Raw genomic sequence first — 20,945 nt, 5'->3', positions numbered from 1 at the left:
TCAGGCTCATCAGTCTCTCTCCTTGATTTCCCTCCACTTCTTCACTCTGAATGGCCAAAGTCTCATTCAGCAGCCTCAACTCTATTCTCTAAGTATCTGGAAACTTGGAGCCTATTAACTACCGCTGGGTGCTATATGATAAGGGAATAGAATAGAATATTAGAAAGTGTAGAGTAAAAGGCAATCATTTCTATTCCTTGACAAAGAGGTGCTTACTGGGGAGAAGTAGCAACATAATACGTATGTGGATTGAGTCTGCTCAGTTGTTGATGGAAAACTTAAAAACTTTTCTATCCTGGGCAATGTGGGAGACAGAGTGTAAGACAGATGATTTTTCCCATCAAACCTGCTTTCCTTCTTTACTTTCAAAGAGCAGGCTCACGAATGTACACCTATACGACGCTGGCTGCTGACATGAACATGACTCTACAGCTTCTTCACGTGTGGAGTGGAGTGCCCACCTGGATGAGTCAAATGGAGACTCAGCCTCCGGAGCATAATAAGGAAGCAAAATGAAGGGGAGCGAGCCCTCCACACCCAGCAGGTTCCTCAGGGACAGACGAGCAAGCACGCTGTTTCCTGATATTACCATTTAGGCTATGATTTCTCCAGGTATAAGGAGACTGTATCAAAATATTAGATGCATGAAATAAATTCTGGTATAGTGCAGCTCGTTCCATTAGTCTGACTCAACTATAAACCAAAGCATGATGTCACAACCCTTGAACATTTATGTTGGGAAAATATGTATTGTATGTCCGCTTGAACTGTGGGTTCTTGGTTAATACACCATCATGAAGGCTGTTACCTTCAGGGAAATGCAAATATAATGGGGAGACAAAACTCACAGAAACAATACCTAATTATAACTATCATCAGACAGTACATTATTAAGCATGTCAATGATGAATGACTGGGGAGTGGTGGTGAGTAGAACTACATTCTGTTTATAGCATCTATTAGAAATATGGTGTAGATCTAACGTCAACATATCCCTCCCTTTTGTGATGAGGGGAACATTATGAATAATACAGGGGATTTTGAATTAGTGTATATTTCAGGGCTGAATCGATGGGTGTATGTCTGATGGGTAGGAGCTGGAGAAGGTAAGGGATGAAATAGATCTTGAAAAATGGGTAGGATTTTCAAAATCAGACACAGACGTAGAGAACAAATGTATGGATACCAAGGGGGAAGGTGGGGGGAGGAATTGGGAGATTGGGATTGACACATATACACTATTGATACTATATATAAAACTAATGACAACATGCTGTATAGCATGGGGAACTCTACTTAATGCACTATGGTGACCTAAATGGAAAGGAAATCCAAAAAAAGAGGGGATATATGTATATGTATAGTTGATTCATTTTGCTGCACAGCAGAAACTAACATAACATTGTAAAGCGACTATACTCCAATAAAAATTAATTTAAAAAAACAATTCAATTTACTACAGCGTCAAAAGAGTAAAATACTTAGGAGTAAACTTAATCCATGTACGAGTGCAAGACTTTTACACTGAAACTTATAAAACAATGATGAAACTAAAGAAGACACTAATAAGTAGAAAGATATCCTATGTTCATGGACTGGAAAACTTAATACTGTTAAGATGACAATGCTACCCAAATTAATATAGAGATTCAATGCAATCTCTATAAAAATCCCAACAGTATTTTTTGCAGGAATGGAAAAACCCATACTAAAATTCATTATCAAATTTCAAGGGACTCAGAATAGCTAAAATAATCTTGAAAAAGAACAAAGTTGGAGTACTCTCACTTCTTGATTTCAAAACATATTACAAAGTGACACTGGTCAAAACAGTGTGGTAGTGGCATAAGGAAAGACACATAAACAAATGGAATAGAACTGAGAACCTATAAATAAACTTTTACATCCATGGTCAGTTGGTGTTTGACAAAGGTGCCAAGGTCATTCAGTGAAAAGAGAACAGTCTCTTCAGTAAATAGTACTGGGAAAACTAGCTATCCTTTAAAATAATGAACTTGGACCACTGACCTTACACTATATACAAAAAAATAATTCAGAATGGATTAAAGACCTACATTTAAGAGCTAAAACTCTTACAAGAAAAAAACAGGGGAAAATCTGCAAGACCTTGGATTAGGCAATAGTTTCTTAAATATGACCCCAAAAGCACAGGCAACAAAGGAAAAAGATAAACTGGTCTTCATAAGAATTAAAACCTTCAGGGAAACAGGTTCCTTTCTTTTGGAGTGAGCTGACCTTGGCAGGGCACTATGGCCCCTAGGTACCCATGCCTGTGACCCTGCCTCTGCCTACACAGTCCAGACACAGGGGTGGGGATCTGGGCTCCTTGGGTGCTGAGAGTTGCATGGTGTGGGCAGCGCAGTTTGCAACCCGGTACCTGGCCGCGCGCATCCATGCCCTCTAGGCCTGTGTGGCCAGGTCCTACCCCTCCCCACCAAGGCAACTGCCTGGACAAGCAGGTCCTCACACTGTGCCTCTGATGGGGAGGCTGCAGAGGTCGTTCGAGCCAGAGCCCATATGGCCCTCCTGCCCATGTGGGATGCGGGGCCTCTCTCCAGACCTCTGCTTTTTCATCTGCTCTCTCTGCACTGGGCGCAAGAGGGACCTCTGATGTTTGACATCCTAAGCTGCCATCTCTGTTCTCGCCAGGTTGTTAGGCTGCAGTGGGTCCATCCAACTCCAAGGCTGACAAGACAGAAGTTAATCCTCTGGGATCCCTCTCAGGAAAGCTGGAGCGCCGGACACGTGAACGAACTCCTTCCCTCCCCTGGAGTTAGGGGGTCTCTTTCTGGTTGTGTGGCACTCCTAAGGGTGCCTTAAGCCTGAGGTGGGAGGGTCTGCTTTCATGGCCACCTACAGTGCAGGGGCTTTTCACTTAGTTTCTGGATTTCTCACAAGGGAATCTGTCCATGAATATTTGCTGACCTGGTGAGTTTGCGGGGAAGGATGGTCTAGGGCTTCCTACTCTGCCACCATCTTGCTGACATCACCTCTTGATCATTTGGTATTTATAATATATTACTCACTCCCAAACTCTAGTATTCCAGCATGGTTTTGAAAAGCACACCTGTGAATACCCATCTGTATTGGTAACTTATACAAAATCTAATTGCATGTGAATTATCCATAAGTATAGTTCTCATTTTTTCCCTTTAGAATACATTTTTTTTCAAACTAGGGTAAATTAATTATTGGGTTTCTTTGGATTATGCAGAGAAATAAATAGAGTAAAAACCTTCACCTTCCTCACCCCTTCAAACTGAGTACACTTATCTGATGCTTGACACGCCTGGTAGTATCGGGCATTCGTAATATGACTGTGTTAAGTGACACACTGTCATTGCCTCAGGAGTGGTCCAGGACTTCAAAAGCATGAAAGCCAAAAACTCTTAATAACCAGCAGATGGCATGATTCACTCAGTTGTCTATGTGTACGCAGCTGTACGAAGATTTTAAAAGCAAGACGTAGGGAAAAGCTATTTCTTTCAGATTGTAGAATTAGCTTTCAGTCAGAAACCTAACAATCAATGTCCAAAGAGATATTCAATTAAACTTTAGTTTGTGCCAGCGTTGGTCTTGAGGCAGCATGAGGCAGGCATTTGGGGGAGCCGGGGTTGGTGGTATCTGGGAATATCTTCTTGCCCCAGAGGAAGAAAGGTTAGGAAAGACTAGAAAGGTATCAAGGCTCCAGCTCAGTGATGTGGTCTTGAATCTTAGCTGGACTTGAGGCAGAACACACATATCCTTGGCCACTGTGGCTGAGGCAGTTGAGGACTGCAAAATTGGTGGGCGTGCCTTGAAGCACTGCGCTGAGATTTGTAACCATGATGAGAAGCGCATGATGGTGGGGATATGGGTCCAAATACACGGACTGGCTCAGAAGGTAGGCAATGGTGTGCCTGTGCGGGAAGGAAGCACCACTATCCCAACAGCCAGAAAGAGCTGGGGATGAGTCTGCTCTTCATGAACTGTACCATACACAACAGTCTCCATCCTTCAGCACTGGCTCAGTCATGCACCTTGACCCTGAAGCCAGAGCTTCTCTGATTGCCCTACTTGGCCCCTCTAGCCCCCTTCCAAGACAGGAGACCTGAAGCATTCTGGATTAGAGCCTAATACTTTCCAGGATCCCCTCCCTGGATCCTGTTCCCTGTAAGCAGATGCTCTGCAGAAAATGGACAGATTTCCTAAAATACGCTATGCTCTATTTTATGGCCCTCTTCCTGGAGTCTCTTGGCGCCCTTTCTTTTCACTGGAGTTAATCTGCTGCTATTGGGGACTTCCCTGGTGGTGCAGTGGTTAAGAATCTGCCTGCCAATGCAGGGGACACGGGTTCGATCCCTGGTCCGGGGATATCCCACATGCCACGGAGCAACTAAGCCCGTGCACCACAACTACTGAGCCCGCAAGCTTCAACTACTGAAGCCTGCGCACTCTAGGGCCTGTGCTCCGCAACGAGAAGCCAGCGCAATGAGAAGCCCGTGCACCGCAACGAAGAGTAGCCTCCGCTCACCGCAACTAGAGAAAGCCCGCGCGCAGCAACGAAGACCCAATGCAACCAAAAAAAAAAAAATCTGCTGCTACTGATGCTTGCCTGTACTGTCCGAACTTGCTCACCCCTTGGAAGCTACTTTGGATGACCTCCAAAGCCAGTTTTTTTAAATGCTTTTCAGAAAGGAAGAAAGTTTACTAAGCAATGGTTCACGTGATTTTCAGCTGCTGAAATATCTCAATGACAATAAATATCTGAAGCCATTAGATGACTAAAAATGTTAATAAATTTTAAACACCCATCTGTTTGATTCAACAACAGCGTCTTAGATATCGCTTGATACCATAATGGAACTTTATTCATAGTACCATTTTTTGCTTTTGCTTTTAGACCTCATCCTATTATTCATGTTATTACAACTTTCTGAGACTTGGGATCAGCACTCTCGTTCTGAGTCTTCCCTCTCATCTAAATTTAATTGCTAATCAAGTATGTTCTTTTTCCCTCTAAAATATATCACTAATGTGATCCAAACTTGCCATTACAAAGTGGTTCTCATCTAGATATTACAGCTACAGGTTTTAGAATTATCTAGTTATAAAACTACTCTCATATAAATATTGCTACTAGATATATTAGACTTATGCATATACTGCCTGAAATTGTAAAGGCAAAATTACACACCACAGAGTTTCTTTCAAAACTTGCCTTTCAAAAAAGGTTTCCTTACATTCTAGTAGAAAGAGACCTCTCTTAGGTATAATAGTAAATATTGTTAAGATCTGTAGGATAGGAAGGCAGAGCTGTCCCTGGAGACTAGGGACTCCCTGATGGCTGGCTTGGGTCCACGTTCCCCAGTAGCCTTGCCAAACCTTCCTTAGACGTTGAGGCAGTCTGGAGGGCTTCCTCCCCAGCTTTCCGTCCCTCTTCCCTCTCTGTCATGGTTCTCCCAGCCCTGTTCACCTCCTGCCTCACTCTCTCTCACAAGTGTTTCCTCTAATAGGGTCCACATTTCATTTAATTCCATTTTGGTGCCTGCTTCTCTGAGCACCCAGACTAACACACATGTAAGCAATAAAACAGTTTTCACGTCTGCGTGTCTACCTGGCTTAAATCCATACTATTGATACATTCAATCTCTCTCTCTCTCTCTCTTTCATAATGTTTGTAGTATCTTCTAACTATAAAAGCAACACATGTTCATTAGACAAAATACAACACAGCATTTATGGCTTGTATTCTTTTGTGCCTCATTTTTCTTCCTGATCCTGAGAACCCAATAACAGTGGAAAATTATTTGGGTCATAAAAATCTGTCCTCCCCTGGCATGCCTTGGGAGCCACATTCGAAAGTCCATCCTCACACGTTATTGACAAAATAAACTAGTCATTCATTCCCCAGCTGCCTGGAGTGTGGAGAATGTTGCCAGCAGAGGGCTCATAGATGAAGAGAGACATCTAGTTCCCAGCTAAAATTTATAAAAGTTACGAGAAGGAGAAGATAATTTTAGTAAGGAGCTGGAAAATCAGCACTTTGATACACCTATGGGCCAAGCATCCTGGAGGCTTACTGACAATAGGATCAAGAACTTTCCTTGCTGGGCATACTCCTTGGCCCAGCAATGCCACTTAAATGAACTTATCCCCCAGAACTAATTAAGGATGTACACAGATATTAGCTACCAAGCTGTTTATTCAGTTATTCAGTACATTCAGTTAAGAAACAACCTAAATCCCTAATTACATGAGGGTCTGTTGAGTAATGCTCACCACGGAATACCTCGTGGCCATTATAATAAATAAGCTGGCCTGGGCTTTATTGACATGAGAGCTACTTCATATAAAGGGCCGACTGACGGTTATGAAACAGTATGTATAATAGGCTTCTAATTTTTTTTTTTTATCATTATATAAACGCATAGAGGGAGATGGTGGACTGCGAGAGGAGTGACCGTCAGGAAGAGGGGAATTTGGACACAGACACCCGGACGAGCGCCACGTGACCGCTGAGGCACAGATGGGCGTTACCCTGCCTGAAGCCGAGGAATGCCCGGCATTGCTAGCAACCAGCAGAAGCCAGGGGGAAAGTATTTGGTAACCAAACTGATGGAATTTGAAAGAACTGGGAGTTTTCTGAAGAAGGTGTCTTCATCAAGAGGACAGGGTGGTGGAATCGAAATACCGTGGGCTCGCCCCCCTCTCACGAGCCACTCGAATCGCAACTAACTGCCGAACAATCATTGACAGCAAAGATTGGAACCTACCAAAAATGATATGCTACAACCAAAGACACAAAGAAGAAACCCAACGAGATGGCAGGAGGGGCGCACTCGCGATATAATCAAATCCCATACCCCCAGGTGGGCGACCCACAAACTGGAGAACAATTATATCGCAGAAGCTCTCCCACAGGAGTGAGAGCTCTGAGCCCCATGCCAGGCTGCCCAGCCTGGGGGTCTGGCCTCGGGAGGAGGCGCCCCCAGAGCATTTGGCTTTCAAGGCCAGCGGGGCTTGAGTGCAGGAGCCACGCAGGGCCGGGGGGAACAGACTCCTCCACTCGCGGAGGGCGCACACAAGGTTTCACGTGCACCGGGACCCAGGGCAAAGCAAAGCCTGGGCCAGACCTACCTGCGGGTCCTGGAGGGTCTCCGGGGGAGGCGGGGGTCGGCTGTGGCTCACTGTGGGAGCGAGGGCACTGGAGACGCAGGTCCTGGGGGAATAGTCCTCCGCGTGAGCGCTCCTGGAGGCGGCCATTTTGGTTTGGGTTTTTTTGGCCCTGCCGTGCTGCATGTGGGATCTTAGTTCCCTGACCAGGACCCGCACCCCCTGCGTTGGAAGAGCAGAGTCTGAATCATTGGACTACCAGGGAAGTCCCTGGAGGATACCATGGGGGCACCAAGAGCCGGCCCTGGCAGGTTCCAGGGCGAGGGCGCCTCAGGCCAAACAAGCAACAGGGCGGGAACGCAGCCCCACCCATCAGTGGACAGGCTGAGCCCACACCCACCTCTAGGCATGGCCCTGCCCACCAGAGGGCAAAGACCCACCGGTGGGCAGGCACCGCCCCACCCACCAGGAAGTCTGCGCAAGCCACTTAGACTAGCAGGCGGCAGACACCAGAAGCGAAGAAGCCACGATCCAGCAGCCTGCGGAATCGAGTCTGAAAACGCAGATCGGAACCTACCCTGGGACCAGCTGGTCCGTGAACCTTGGGCGACAAGAGGGGAGTGTACTTGCTGGGACACATAGGACGTCCCCGACAGAGGGCCACTTCTCCAAGGTCAAGAAACGTAACTAACCTTCCACATATATAAAAATATAAATAGAAATTTAGACAAAATGAGAGGAATATGTTCCAAAGGAACAAGATAAAACCCCAGAAGAACAACTAAGTGACGTGGAGATAGGCAATCTACCCGAGAAAGAGTTCAGAGTAACAATCGTAAAGATGATACAAGAGGGAAGAGATATGGGAACATATGTATATATATAACTGATTCATTTTGTTGTAAAGCAGAAACTAACACCATTGTAAAGCAATTATACTCCAATAAAGATGTTAAAAAATAAAAAAAAAGATGATACAAGAACTCGGGAAAAGAATGGACGTACAGAGCGAGTATTTATATAAATGCAGAGGAAACACCTGGAAAATTATATACCAAAATACTAACAGTGATTATCTCTGCAGAGTGGTGAGTGGGATTAGGTAGGATTTTAATTCCATTATTTTATGTATTTATTGAATGCTTTATAGAAAATACATATTTACTGTATCATTGAAAGACCAACAAAAGTATTTTTAAAAATAAATGCCTCTAGTTGTCCTCAATTATGAAACTTGTTGATGAACATATTGCAAAATTGTTATTTTTTTCTGATTAAAGTAACCCAACTCTCGAATAATACCTATTTCGGAGATAGTACCACAGCCTTCCTCTCCATATATTTATATTTACCTCTCATATGTATCTAGGTGGAGAAAATATTTTAAGGGAGAAAAATAAATTCGTGGCTCTCACACAAAAGCCACTTCCACACTTGGTATATTACTCTCAGTGTGGGCTGCTGTTCATTTTCAACTTTTTTATAATAAATATCCAAACAGTGGCCTCGATCCTTTATCAATTAATCAAACTAATAAATGTGTCTAATTACATTTTTGTGTGATATGCAGTATATGATTTCAGTTAAATATTCAAAGGAAACAGTGTTTAAGTTTGTAAAGTCATCTCCAAACTCTTATTATGTCGTTTTGCACTTAAAAAAAAGTTTTACAGAAGCGTTTTTTCTTCATTTCCACTGAGAGTTGTAACTCGCCTCCCCGCGCCCTCCTCCCCAGATTCCTACTATGCTAAGGAGGTAAGCTAGGGTACCCATGCCTTTTCATGGCCTTTCCTAGGTTTATTTAATTTAGATGCTATGCCAAACACCTGTCTGGCTTTCCTTAAGGGCCAAAGCGGAGTATTTTATTGATACCCCTGTGTGGGTGGATCTATTGGATTCCTTCAATTCTGCTGCCCTGGGGTAGCGATGCAGGTGAAGTTACACTTTCAGGAGGAGATGGGTGCCCTTGCCAGCATCCTCATTAACGCTATTTCTCCATCTTCCCCTGGCTTACCCACACACCTCACTTCTGTGTCCTAATGGTTACAGAGATGAAATTAAAAAATCATGTGTGAATGCAACCTGTAACTTACCCCTTCTCTGAGAAGCAGGGACAATGGTACATCTAAAGGAGATTTTACTCTTAAGCTTTCAGATTGCTCCTCTACATCCTTGAATGCTGGATGAACAAGTGATTACAGTTGCTTTTTCCAAGTGCAGAGCTGGCGTGTGGCAAGGCTGCCATAGCAGGCTGGGGACCAGGCGCTTTGGACTCCGACCCTGCCACCTCAGACCCAAGGCACCCTTGGGAGCACCAGCAATCAGCAGAGAGACTGGGCATCAAGATACCTGGGACGTCCTGGGAAGAGATGAGCACCACACCCACGTGTGTGAGATGCTTGGGGTTGACTGATTGGTACCTAAATCATAAGAGGAGAAACAAACAGTTTCTGGTGCTACTTAAAGGGAACTGATAAACATTGTGCATATAAAATCAGAGCATCTCCACCATGGCATGGTAACTAGAAAACAAGGATCCAGACTTTGTCTGTCTGCCTTTCCCTTTTATTTATTTAACAATACTATTGTTTTCGTTTTTAGAGCTTCTAGCTAAAAACAGAGCAGAAAGGCTTCTTCGTAAAAACAAAAAACCAAAAACCAAACTCATTACAATTTTCCATATCCTACTTTTCTAGATTGTTCAAAAATCCCCTTTCATCACAAAAATTCTTCTGCAAACAGTAAACACATAAGATCTTTTAGACATTCATTCCTCTTGATTTCCTCCTTAGAAGCATTACATTTTCAATCACATTTTTAAAAATCGCTAACATCCTAACAACCAACTGAAATAAAACATATCGTTAAAAAAAATTGGGTGTTTTGTTTGTAGTACGGCATTTACTGTACAATGCACATATTAGGTCAAATTGTAAGAACAAAAGCATCTTTCCCCACGTGGAGCTCCCACAGAGTATGCACATGGTTTATTCTCAACTCAATAAGCTCTTTCGACCAGCTTTCATATACCTTCCATACCAAAAGGCATACCTACCACTATGGCTTGGAGTGACTTAAAAAGAAAAGTTGAAGCATATCATTAAGAAAAATGCTGCAAGACGTGTCTATGAAAAGGACTGCAGTTGTTAAGGCAAGGGGTGTACGGCCTTCTACAGGCTGCGTGGGTAATGCCTGGCCTCACCCGGAGAGGAAGTCCCCATTTTGGAAAGCAGTTAGCTCACACTCGTTTTGGGTTTGTTCTCTTTGGAGCACTCCTAGCTTTAATGTTCTTCTTGGGGCTGGCTGGTTTGGGGGCAGGCGGCTTCCCCTTGGGTTTCGGGGCGTTACTGCGGCTGGTGCGCCCCGCTGTGCGCTTCTTGTCCTGGATTGTCCTCTGTTGTTCCTGCAGCCTCTCTTCCCACTGCTGGGAGGCAACGTGTACACATGACTGTCAAGTACATCTCACCCCTTTATGCTCTTAAACTAATATCCAAAATAATGCAGACTTTCACTGTAATATATTCATCAAGACATCCAAGATTATAATAGCTACTCTACCCTACGATGGTGAGCATGTATCCTGTACCAGATGCTTTGGAAAGCGCTGAGTATATGATGACATCTTGACAAGCAATCATTTCGTTGAAACAACAGCCCTTCTACGTGGACACCATTGTCGTGACCCGGAAACAAGCACAGTGATATTATTTGCAGAAAGTCACACAGCCGACAAATGTCAGAGCTGGAATTCAAATTCACCAGTCTGACTCCAGAGCCCAAGGCCCTAGCTCATGCAACTTTTCCCATAGGCCCTCTCATGCAACTTTCCTATACAGCGAAGCCTTCTAAAAAACGTTTTACCAAGGCTAAAAGCAGAAATTTTTCCAGCTACACTAGAAAGTCAGGGTTTCTTATCACACTTATGGGTTCACCTAACTCTCTTACATCCAAAGGAAGGTAGAAGCTCCACCCACAACCAGTAATCCACTCAAGTGTTAGCTACCCAGAGCCAATGAGAAATGAGTCATTCTAGATATTCAAGTCTCCTTGATAGAAAAGGATTTACTCTTTAAATATGAAAATGTGTAAGAAAAAAATGAAAAAGTGAGTCCACTTGAATAGACATTACTTTTCATTATAACACATAAGTCCCTACTTTGTTAGAGTATATTTCAATTAGCAAAATATTTGAACATGACCATAGGCCAGGCAGGGGAAATACAGTGAAATGAAAAACACCGTCCCCACCCTCCTAGGGCACAACTCTAGTCTGTTCTAAAATAATAAACTGTATGTTGTTACTGTATGTTGTTATTACATGATTATATTTTCATATTCTTAAGTTGGAGTATTTGCTGTCAACGTGAATGACCCAAACAGCTATGATTCTTGAAAGCTTTCTTTCCTCTCAACAATGTCAGGTTTTTATGGTAGCCTTGCTTTCTAGATCAAGTCATCTAATCTACTGCAGTTTGGGGAACCAGATAACCAATCTTGCTAGAATTTTCTGTCCAGTAAGACCAAGCGTGCTCCTGAGCAGCTCATGAATGTTTAGCTCAGATGCAAGAGCAGTGTTTGGGTCTGTTATTCAGAAAGGCACTCAGTAGGAGAGGCTGTGTTGAAACTACCTTCTCCAAAAATCAGTATTAATATACACTCTCCCCTTGCCCAGGACTTTTTATTCCTGCAAAGTAAGAGAACACAGGCAGTAGCAGTATCTTTTGTGAATGTGGAAACACAAATTCTCCTGCATATATCTAAATATATTTTCAGGAGAAGGGATGCTTTAAAAATTCCATCCCAATGACCTGATTTATTTAGTTCTGGAATGATTTCACATGTCTGGGCAAAAAATTATTCTAACTCCTCTGAGTTGCCAATATTTCTATGATGTTGCTACTAAAATTATGGCCACAAAAGTATTACTCTGTGTATATGATTTATTTTGACAAAAGTCTTAAAATTATTTTAAATACAGGGAAAGATTCTGCTTTATAGAGTGATAGGGTGATTTTTAAAACTAGGTATTCACACCCCTACATGTATATGTCTGTATTAATCCCACTGGATATTAATTCTGTTCAAGTATTTGACTGTTTGCTAAAACAACCAAAAAACGAATTTAATCTGGAAATAACCAGTAGATCAGTATTGAATGCAACCGAATCACCTTTGAAGCTAAAGAGAAATTTATGGTAGACACTCCAAGTGAGAAAAATTATTCTCTCAACTACCTATTCAAAAGACAAATACTGCTGCTATTGTCGGCTCCTATGATAGCCTGGAGCTGAAAGAATGTGAAGAATTCCCCAATTCTATAGAATTTCTTTACATGCATTCAAATCCATATTCCTAGTATTGCTAATTATACTTACTATGGATCTTTTACTAAGTTGATCTCTCCATTTTTCAACTAAACAATTTTCAAGAAGCATCATCCTGAAAAAAAGTAATTTATCTTAATAAGCAATACTTATTATGAAAGTAGGAAGTTCAAAAATACAAAAAATTGTAAAAAACAAAATTCTTCACTAACTGTTAACCCCACAATTCCCCATTTATATTTTATTGATATTTCATTTCATTCTTCCTTGTACCTATATATATTTTTAGATCACACTGTATATTTAGATCACACTGTATATTTCCTTTTAGCATTGTAAGCATTTTCTGATATAATTGAATAATTCAAAAAATATAACTTTCATAACCGTATAAATTATAACTATGGATAGCCATAATATATTTAACTATTTCTCCACTGTCGAACCTCCTCTTTTGCTTAGCTATTATTATTAGCATTGCATTGAATATCGCTAGTGTGCACTGGCTAGTTATATCCTTAAGATAGATTTCCGAATGTAGAAATCTGGGTCAGAGTATGTATTTTTTTCTTAAGGTTTTCAATGCATAGTGCTAAGTTATTTTCAAAATGGCTGAACTTTCATTTAATTCACCAACACTAAGACTAGGTAAAAATGGAATCTTGTTTTTATTTGGGCTGCAGAATTAGGAGATAAATATTTTAATGTTTATTTACTACTTGTACTTCTGCAACTTTGTATAGATTTACAGATGTACACGTATTTCTATATTGTAGTCTTAATGTTTTAAATATTCATTTATATGAACTTTTTATAGAGTAAGATTACTATTCTTTTGTCATACCTGTTGCAAGTACTTTTTGTCTTTCTCTTTTTGATTTTTATGTACACAATAGTGTCATCAAATATGTGCATTGACATTTTCCCTCGTAATTTCTTACATTACTTTTATGTTTACAAACCACTTTGCTTTTCAGATAGCATACATTTATTTACCGACCTTTATCCTTTTTGATTAGGTTTTTAAACTAGTTACCTCTTTAACCCATTTGAAATTTATTTTAGAGTACAAAGTGAAAATGCATACTATTTTTCCAAGTAAAGCTATTTGCAACATTTAGTAAATAATAGTTTCATTTCTATTGATTTGCCATATTTCCTTCATGATACAAGTTCTTGTATGAATTATAATCTGTTGCAAGACTTTTTCCTCTGCTCTATTTATCTACACATCTACTGTTGCTCCGCATGGTTTGAACTAGCTTTATCCTACTCTTGTTGTCTCATAAGGCACATTTCCTCTCATCCCTCTTATTTTCAGAACCTCCTTTACATGCCCTTACCAGTTTATTCTTCCAAATGATCATTAGCATTATTTGTGAAGACATAAATCTCAATCATCCAGAAAATTTTTACTAGGATTTTGATCAGAATTACACTGTCTATAAATTAATGGGAAAATGACACGAAGGCTGTTATTTAACTCATGTATAATCCATTCACCTGTGCAGAGACCCGGCACATCCCCAGAACTGCTTCTAGTACTGGAGCGGATGCAAAAGTCATACAAGAGACCAGCCCAGAAATATTCATTCAACATTCATTCACTCAATGTCTTTAGAAAGACAAGATATAAGCCGCAAAACAGCTTTAAAACCAAGAACGCAAGGAATTTTGAAGAGGGTACTAAGTACTGATAGACTCCAGAACAAGAAAGCATTCAAGTGAAGTCAGTTTCAAAAGGTGTTTTTTTTGTTTTTGTTTTTTTCAGAAATAGAATCTTGAGCTGTATCCAGAAGAAACAGGTGAGCATTATTAATGGCAGAGAATCAAAGGGAAGACTTTTTATATAAAGATTAGTAGTTCTGCTGGAGAAATAGATTGCAGCAAGTTATGGGACTCAGTCTGGAACCTGCACTGAAGTGTTTGATTTTTATATTTTAAGGACTTGTTATATTATAAGGATAAATAAAAAGATGCTAAGGAAAGATGTGTGGGGAGACACCTTCAGCTAGAGATACGCGTATAATAGATGTGTGTGAGTGTGCACGTGTGTGTACGTGTGTGTGTATGTAACACTCCAACCAACAAATGTTGTAAATTCAGTGTAAAGAAAATGTGTGGAAGTATAGTCTCAAATGGCCATTTTCCTTTGATTTGTAAGTTATTAAAGAGACCTTAAGAAAATTCAGTATTTGCCACACTAAGATTGATTTGAAAAGAATTGGTTTTACTCAAAGTAATATATTTGTCTATAAGTTTTTAAAATCAGGTAATGAATTCTGAAATTTATTTTTAAAGAGTCCACTCAAATATATTTCCATTTTTCCTTAATTCTATGAAGAATTAATCGATATTTAGGAGATACGATATCCTAACCAAGGCATCTATTCAAACTGATTTTTCAAAAAGCTAGAGCCGTTTTTTTTTCTTCCTTTTTAAACCACGATTAAGTGGAATTTTATGTTTTTCCTAGGCAGTGTGTAATTTTTTTCTGCCCGTCTGTGCCTACCGTGAGCGCCACTCATAACACATGATGAGAACATCTTGGTGGGGCAGGATGTGAGGACACTGGCAGGATGAATTCGTAATGAGCGGGACTTGAGTTCGAGGGATGGGTGATGAGGACTTGAAGATCTCTTTCACATCCACTACTGTAGTTACTTCATTACAGCCACTCCTCTGCACAGCTTTTATTTTGGCATGAATGACTGCAATTGAAAAATCGATGTGTTATTGAAGCTTTGCAGAAAAATATGGATGGTTTATTCCTGCCAACTCCTGAGTCTCTCTTAAAGAATCACTCCTGTAATTATGGTCATGTCCAAGCTGCCCGAATGCAGGCAAAAAAGCCCACACAATCGTGTGCTAAATGTAAGCCCTCGCATATTGTCAACAATGTCTTAAAAGTTCTGAATCATGCTGCAAGACGGAAAAGTAAATTCACAAGCAGGCTTAGTGTGGGATCTGTCTTTGGGTCAGTGACTGCTCCACAATGGACCACAGATAGGGTTTGAATAGAGAATCCCATGGATCCTTCTCAGCCCTAAAATTCTATAATTCTATGATTAGGGGTTTTTGGGGGGCCAGAAACATATCAGGAAATTTAGTTACATAGAATGTCGATAAAATTTTATAGAAACAATACTTGCTTCTACTCTGTCATGTAATGATTTGAAGTGAGAATCATATATTCTCAGATTCAGAAGCCACCTGAAAGTTTGTATGGTTCAATCACCCATCTGCTGCTTGAACTCGCTCTGCTCCAGAGGAAGTTATTACAGTCATAACATTTTTGCACCGGAAGGAGTCTCTGAAGACTACTGTTCTCAATCCTTTAATTTCCCAAACTGCCCAAGCAGGGTCCATGGTGGGTAGAGGTAGAACTGTTATTACAGATGGCTGGTAATATCACTGTCTCTGATCCTGCTTTCAATTCTGACTCTTTTGGTCCCTTGCTATTACTGCCTGCAGTGGAGTTGTAATGAGCCGAGGGTGGCTCTGTCTTGGATTCCATCCTAGGAAGGTGGTTTATGAAGGAGCTAAAGAATGTAAATAGAAAATAGTTTCATTATCAAAGTGGTTCTGAAGCAATGATTCCCCAGAGAACAGCATGACAGTGAAACTCAGACTGGACAACTAAGTAACTAAGGCTGGATAGTGTCAGATGAGGGACTTTGTGGATCAGATTACGATGATATCTACATAGGACAGGTTTAAAATAACAACAACAAAAAGCTACTAGAAAAGATAGTGTACTTTTTTTTTGGTTGAATTATGCACTTCGGCTATGTGTGATTCGAAAATCCGACAACCTAAATAAGAGGTTATTTTTTCAGACTTTTATAGTGCCATGGTCTTCCTGCTTTTATGTGGGTTGTATAATATAAAGGTTCTTATGATATAAAATTTCAGTTTGAAATATGGAAAGCTGAGTTAGCAAATAAAATGAACAGTTTTCCCCAGTTTCTGTTATTTCAGTAGAAATAATTTAAGAAATGCAAAAAAAAAAAAAAAAACCCAGAAAATAGCCCAAAAAGATATTTTAAAGGAACACATTTTTAATTAAATTTACTTTCAAATGATGATAGCAGAATTAAATTTGCTGAAAACATTCAAAGTAGCATGATTGACTTATTCTCTGAAGAAAGTGCTGTCTGAGTCTTTCTAATAAGAGAAGAGGGCATTTAAGCTATGCCGATACTTACAGCCACAGGGTCTTGTGATTAACATATTCCCACAATTTCTTTAAGGTGTTTAATATTTGTAGCTGTTTATAGGTAAAAAGATACATGTGCAGATCTTAATTCCTGGGTCTCTGGGCCTCAGGTCAAATCCGTGGATCGTCACCCATCCTTCCTGCAGCAGTGAAATCCTGAGAAAAGTGAGGTGCTCTCCCGGCTGACAGCACTTCTCACCAGGACGTGTAGGATGAGGAATCACACTAATTCACACCACCGTTCTCACCTGGGTGCTTTACCCAGAAAAGCAAGACGTTTTTACAGTTGTTATTGTGCCACCTAGAGCCCACATGATTAACTAGAAAAATCCCTCTTCGTCACTTCATGACTAGCAGACCTGGCTTTGTCATGTGCCAAGTCCCCAACCCAATGGTTTCAGCAGATGATTTACCGTAACTGTAGTTTTTGCTCAGGTACGTCGCCAGGGTCGGCTTCACCTTTTTGCACTTGCACCGGTCTAAAGAAGACAAAAGAGAGACCAAAAATTGAAAAAAAAGATTCAGAAATCACTCTGGGGGGAAGAAAGAGAGGGAGCCTTGAGGACAAAGAACTCACCAGGGCTTAGGCGTTTACAGTCAATGTCAAGAGGCCTTTCCTGTACCATCATGTCTGGAGTGATGTCTATCCACTTAACGTCTGAAACACACACAGGGCCACATGGGTGTGGTCAGTGATTTGGTCTGTTCACCCAGCTGGAATAAGGAATCATCTGGAGACACTGACAACACAGCAGTGCGCGCACACACACACACACACACACACACACACATCCTAAATGGTAAAAATTGTATGTGATTGTCAACTACTTCTTTCATATAGACTCTCTGGGCTTAGGAAAGAAGACTTTTGTCTGGGACTGCTTATCCAGAACAAATTGATGTGAAGGCACGTCCATTTAAACTGGCTGATAACGTACAGTCAACCTGGATAAATTACATCCTTCCGCCCCAAACCTATTTTAAAATGTTGATTTTTCAAGTTGACAGTTTACACTAATCAGAATAACCCAAATATTTCCAAATCCCCACCTCACATTTTGCAGAAACAGTCCATAGGTACCCCAAACAAGCATAGCCCTGTATCATTTCTATAATTTAAGCAATGAATATGTTTTTTCTAAAACTCTGAATTAGAGAGGAGTTTCGATTTTTCCTCTTCATTTTACTTCTTCTCCTCCACGTTTTGGGCAATGCTCTGAGGTATAACTTCAGAGACTACACTAAAGCAACACCATAGTTTCTTTAAATGTGCAGCAACCTGGGTTAGGCATAAAAGGAGGCAAAAATATACTTAGGTTTTATTTCAAGAAGTGGATTTAAACCTGCTCCTTCTTCCTAGAAAAGCAGGAAAAAAGACCAAAGAGAAAAGAAGGAAGTGGTGGTTGAGCTCGAGTTGACTAAGATGCCACAGAGGTTGGCCCTGGGTCAAAGACTATGAAACAGATGTCACAGTTTTCCAGGGCAACTAAATTTACAAACTGCACTCCTGGTGGGGAGTGAGAACTAGTACTGTTTTTTCAGAAGAGCTTTCAAGAGCTAACATTAAATGAAGAATCCTGGTGGGAATATTTTAATAATTAAATGATAACACGTGAAGTACTTAAAGCTGGCTCAGATCCACCTTAAACCCTATACGCTTGTTTGCTACTGCTACTATCTTATTTTATTACTATAAAGGAAAATGTCCCCAATGGTCCCCTATCTAAGCAAAATCGCCCGCCCCTCCTTATGGGACATGGTGCTCCTTAGCTCCCCAAACTCCAGTAGAGAAAGCAGACTTTTCCCGAAATCAAGTCACAGCCCTTCCCACCTCCTCCAGCTCTCCTAAGTAGAATGGGGGGCTGCTCGACCACCCGTTGGCAGCTGTAGGTGTGGCCGTCGGGTTCTCACGTGGCAGCGACAGCCCAGGGTGCCTCGTCACCCCCCTCGGTCCTTCCCCGGGCCTCACCCTCCGGGAGGTCAGTGACGATGGCCTCGGGCGAGATGCACACGCCCCGGTCGTAGACAGGCAGCTCGTCGCAGGCCAGGCTCTCGGGCCAGCTGTGGTTGTACATCTTCATGAGGGGCTCGCAGTCGTCACGCGCGCGCTGGCACACCGACTTGCACGGCTTGATGGGGTCGTGCAGGAACTCCAGGGTGCAGATGGGCGCGTACATGGCGCAGAGGAAGAAGCGCAGCACGGCGCTGCAGTTCACGTCCACCAGCTCCTCGTACTGCTCGATGGCCAGGATGGCGTTCTCCTGCGTGCTGTGGTGCAGGTGGTTGGGCATCCGCGTGATGTTCCAGGGCATGTGCCGGCACATGGGGATGCGCACCGCCTCGCACGGCGCGCCGCGCACGCCCAGCGCCAGGCGCAGCCACAGGCAGACCGCGGTCAGGATGGAGAGGAGCATGGCACTGCTCTCCCGCGCCGCCACCCCGACAGGCAGAACGGGCCCTTCTCTCCCCGTCCCCCTAGGCTTTCTCTCTCCCTTCCCGAAGGAGGAAGTCCTTTAGGGCACAGGGGATGTGCTCGTCCCAAACTCCCGTGGGCAGCAACGCTGGGCCGCGGGGGCCGGCTGGGAGTATACGCCGTCCGACGCGCACAGCACGAGTAGCACCAGCCCTCAGCCTCCGGGGCGTGAACCCGCCCTGGTAGCTCCAGCCCCCGGCCCGGCAGCTCCGAGCGCAGCCAGTCCCGGCCATTGCGGGACCTATTTATCCCGACACCTCCCCTGACGTGGGCTCGGGAACGCTCCCTTGGCAGCTGCAGGCGCGGCGCGGGCTCCCCCTCGGCCGCCCCACCCTCGGCCCTCTCTTGCAGAAGTGGTGACATCATCTCCTCCGGGCCGCAGCCCAGGGCTGGAATCCTGCATTCCCCCAAAGTGCGTCCTTTTTAGTCTGGCCAGTCCTTTTTCTCCAGACCAAGAAAAAGAGCCTCTGGCAGTCGTTTTGGACACCGGATCCAAGAAGGTGCAAGAGAGGATTTCAAGAGAGGGAGGGACCGCCTTTCCAGTCAAAGCTGAACTTTGCGCCCTCTGCCTTATGGGTTCCCCAACTGTAGAGTTGGAGGGAAATGGGAACTTCTGCTGCTCTTTAACTCGGAAACATACTTGCCTTCTCCAGTAGGGGGCATGAGAAGCGCTGAGCGGTGAGACTATTGTGCGGGACGGGGAGAGTGCAGCTGCAAAGGGAAGGACGCCCCCCTCCCAGCCGCGAGTTGTATGGAATTTGTTTTTGTTGTTACTCTTGTGGCTAGTAGACGTTACTTTGGGCTCAAGTTTTTCCAGAATGGCCTCTGATCTGTACCTGCTCCAGGAACAGAACTGCCTGAAGGTGTAACAGCATCTTCCAGTTTGAGAACGTCTTCCATCCACCAACATCCCCTTTTCCTTCTCCTGACTCCCTATTCTTCTTTCCAACGTGAATGAAAGCAGAAAACATAGAAGACTTTGGATACCACAATTTGAAAGATTTTTTTTTCCCTCCTTCATGCCAAGTGATTTCCAACCCAGCAGTCTAACATCTTGATTTTTGATTTGCTTGGAAACTGTTATTTAAATGAAGTAAGAAGCTGTGTACCATGGAGAACAATGATGTATGTTTTGTTTTCTCTTTTATTTTTATTAGAAAGAGGTAGTAGAATCCACTGCTGGCTCAGCTATACACAGAAAAGGGAGGCTTTATTGTTCCAAGTGTACATCAATCCTCAGGCAGTAAGATTTCTGGTATATGATATTTTCTTAGGGCATTAGAATATGAAAACATGTTATCTGAATGTTAATCTTTAAAAACATGATTTAACTGGAAATCTGAACTTGAGGCAGACAGATTTTTTTGTCTGTAAAGCTTAGATCCACAAAGTTAGTTTAGTTTTGACCCTGATCAGGACTGAGGATTAAAATAGCCCAGGAAAGGAAAAGCACAACTGACATTTACTGAGCATGTACAATGGGCTCGGGGTAGTGCTAAGTGCTTTAAATGCATGATCTTATTTTTTTCCCCCAGGAACGTGAATCAAACACGGTAGGCTGAAAGGGTAAATGAGACAAATACATTTCAGGATTCACCCAAGGAGTCCAATTCTATTTTGTGGGAAGGCCGGGGTGACCAAATACAGGCAGGCCAATCTAGAGAGGTATTCCAGTTTTCTGTAGAACAGATCTCAAGCTTCAAAAATGCCAACTCAGGCTAGTGAAATATCAAGCGATGGGGATAGCCCAGAGGAGATCTCAGGCCATTTTCAGCAGTAAACTCCAGTAGGTATAAATGCCTGGCTTAGTGAA

The 20,945-nt window shown here is 42.5% G+C and overlaps 2 protein-coding genes across 2 annotated transcripts in view; both read right to left on the bottom strand.

Annotated features, from left to right (window-relative positions):
* The window catches only part of PNPLA8 (patatin like domain 8, phospholipase A2), a 134,148-nt gene extending 126,673 nt beyond the window's left edge, over nt 1-7,475 (bottom strand). The window contains exon 1 of the mRNA XM_019940638.3: nt 7,141-7,475. The gene's annotated coding sequence lies outside the window, so the exon portion shown is untranslated. The remainder of the gene's footprint in view (nt 1-7,140) is intronic.
* Nucleotides 7,476-7,624: 149 nt separating this feature from the next.
* SFRP4 (secreted frizzled related protein 4) lies at nt 7,625-19,488 on the bottom strand. The gene is made up of 6 exons (XM_004330490.3): nt 18,629-19,488; nt 17,237-17,317; nt 17,073-17,138; nt 14,953-15,151; nt 12,492-12,555; nt 7,625-10,540 (listed from the first exon to the last, which is right to left on the bottom strand). Exons 1-6 carry the CDS (start codon nt 19,071-19,073, stop codon nt 10,355-10,357), a joined length of 1,041 nt encoding a protein of 346 aa, XP_004330538.1. The 5' UTR covers nt 19,074-19,488; the 3' UTR covers nt 7,625-10,354.
* Between the last annotated feature and the right edge of the window lie 1,457 nt (nt 19,489-20,945).

The sequence above is a fragment of the Tursiops truncatus genome, chromosome 9 (assembly GCF_011762595.2).
Source record: "Tursiops truncatus isolate mTurTru1 chromosome 9, mTurTru1.mat.Y, whole genome shotgun sequence".
In the NCBI taxonomy this organism is placed as follows: domain Eukaryota; kingdom Metazoa; phylum Chordata; class Mammalia; order Artiodactyla; family Delphinidae; genus Tursiops; species Tursiops truncatus.
The sequence above is the reverse complement of the archived record's forward strand: the minus strand, read 5'-3'. Positions and strand labels throughout refer to the sequence as shown.

Excerpts from the sequence above, each read along its gene's own strand:
- SFRP4 (XM_004330490.3), bottom strand. The coding sequence starts at position 19,073 with ATGCTCCTCTCCATCCTGACCGCGGTCTGCCTGTGGCTGCGCCTGGCG. Across the intron at positions 17,139-17,236 it reads CTGTAAACGCCTAAGCCCTG|ACCGGTGCAAGTGCAAAAAG; the intron begins GTGAGTTCTTTG and ends TGTCTTCTTTAG. Across the intron at positions 15,152-17,072 it reads GAGCAAAAACTACAGTTACG|TCATTCATGCCAAAATAAAA; the intron begins GTAAATCATCTG and ends TTTCAATTGCAG.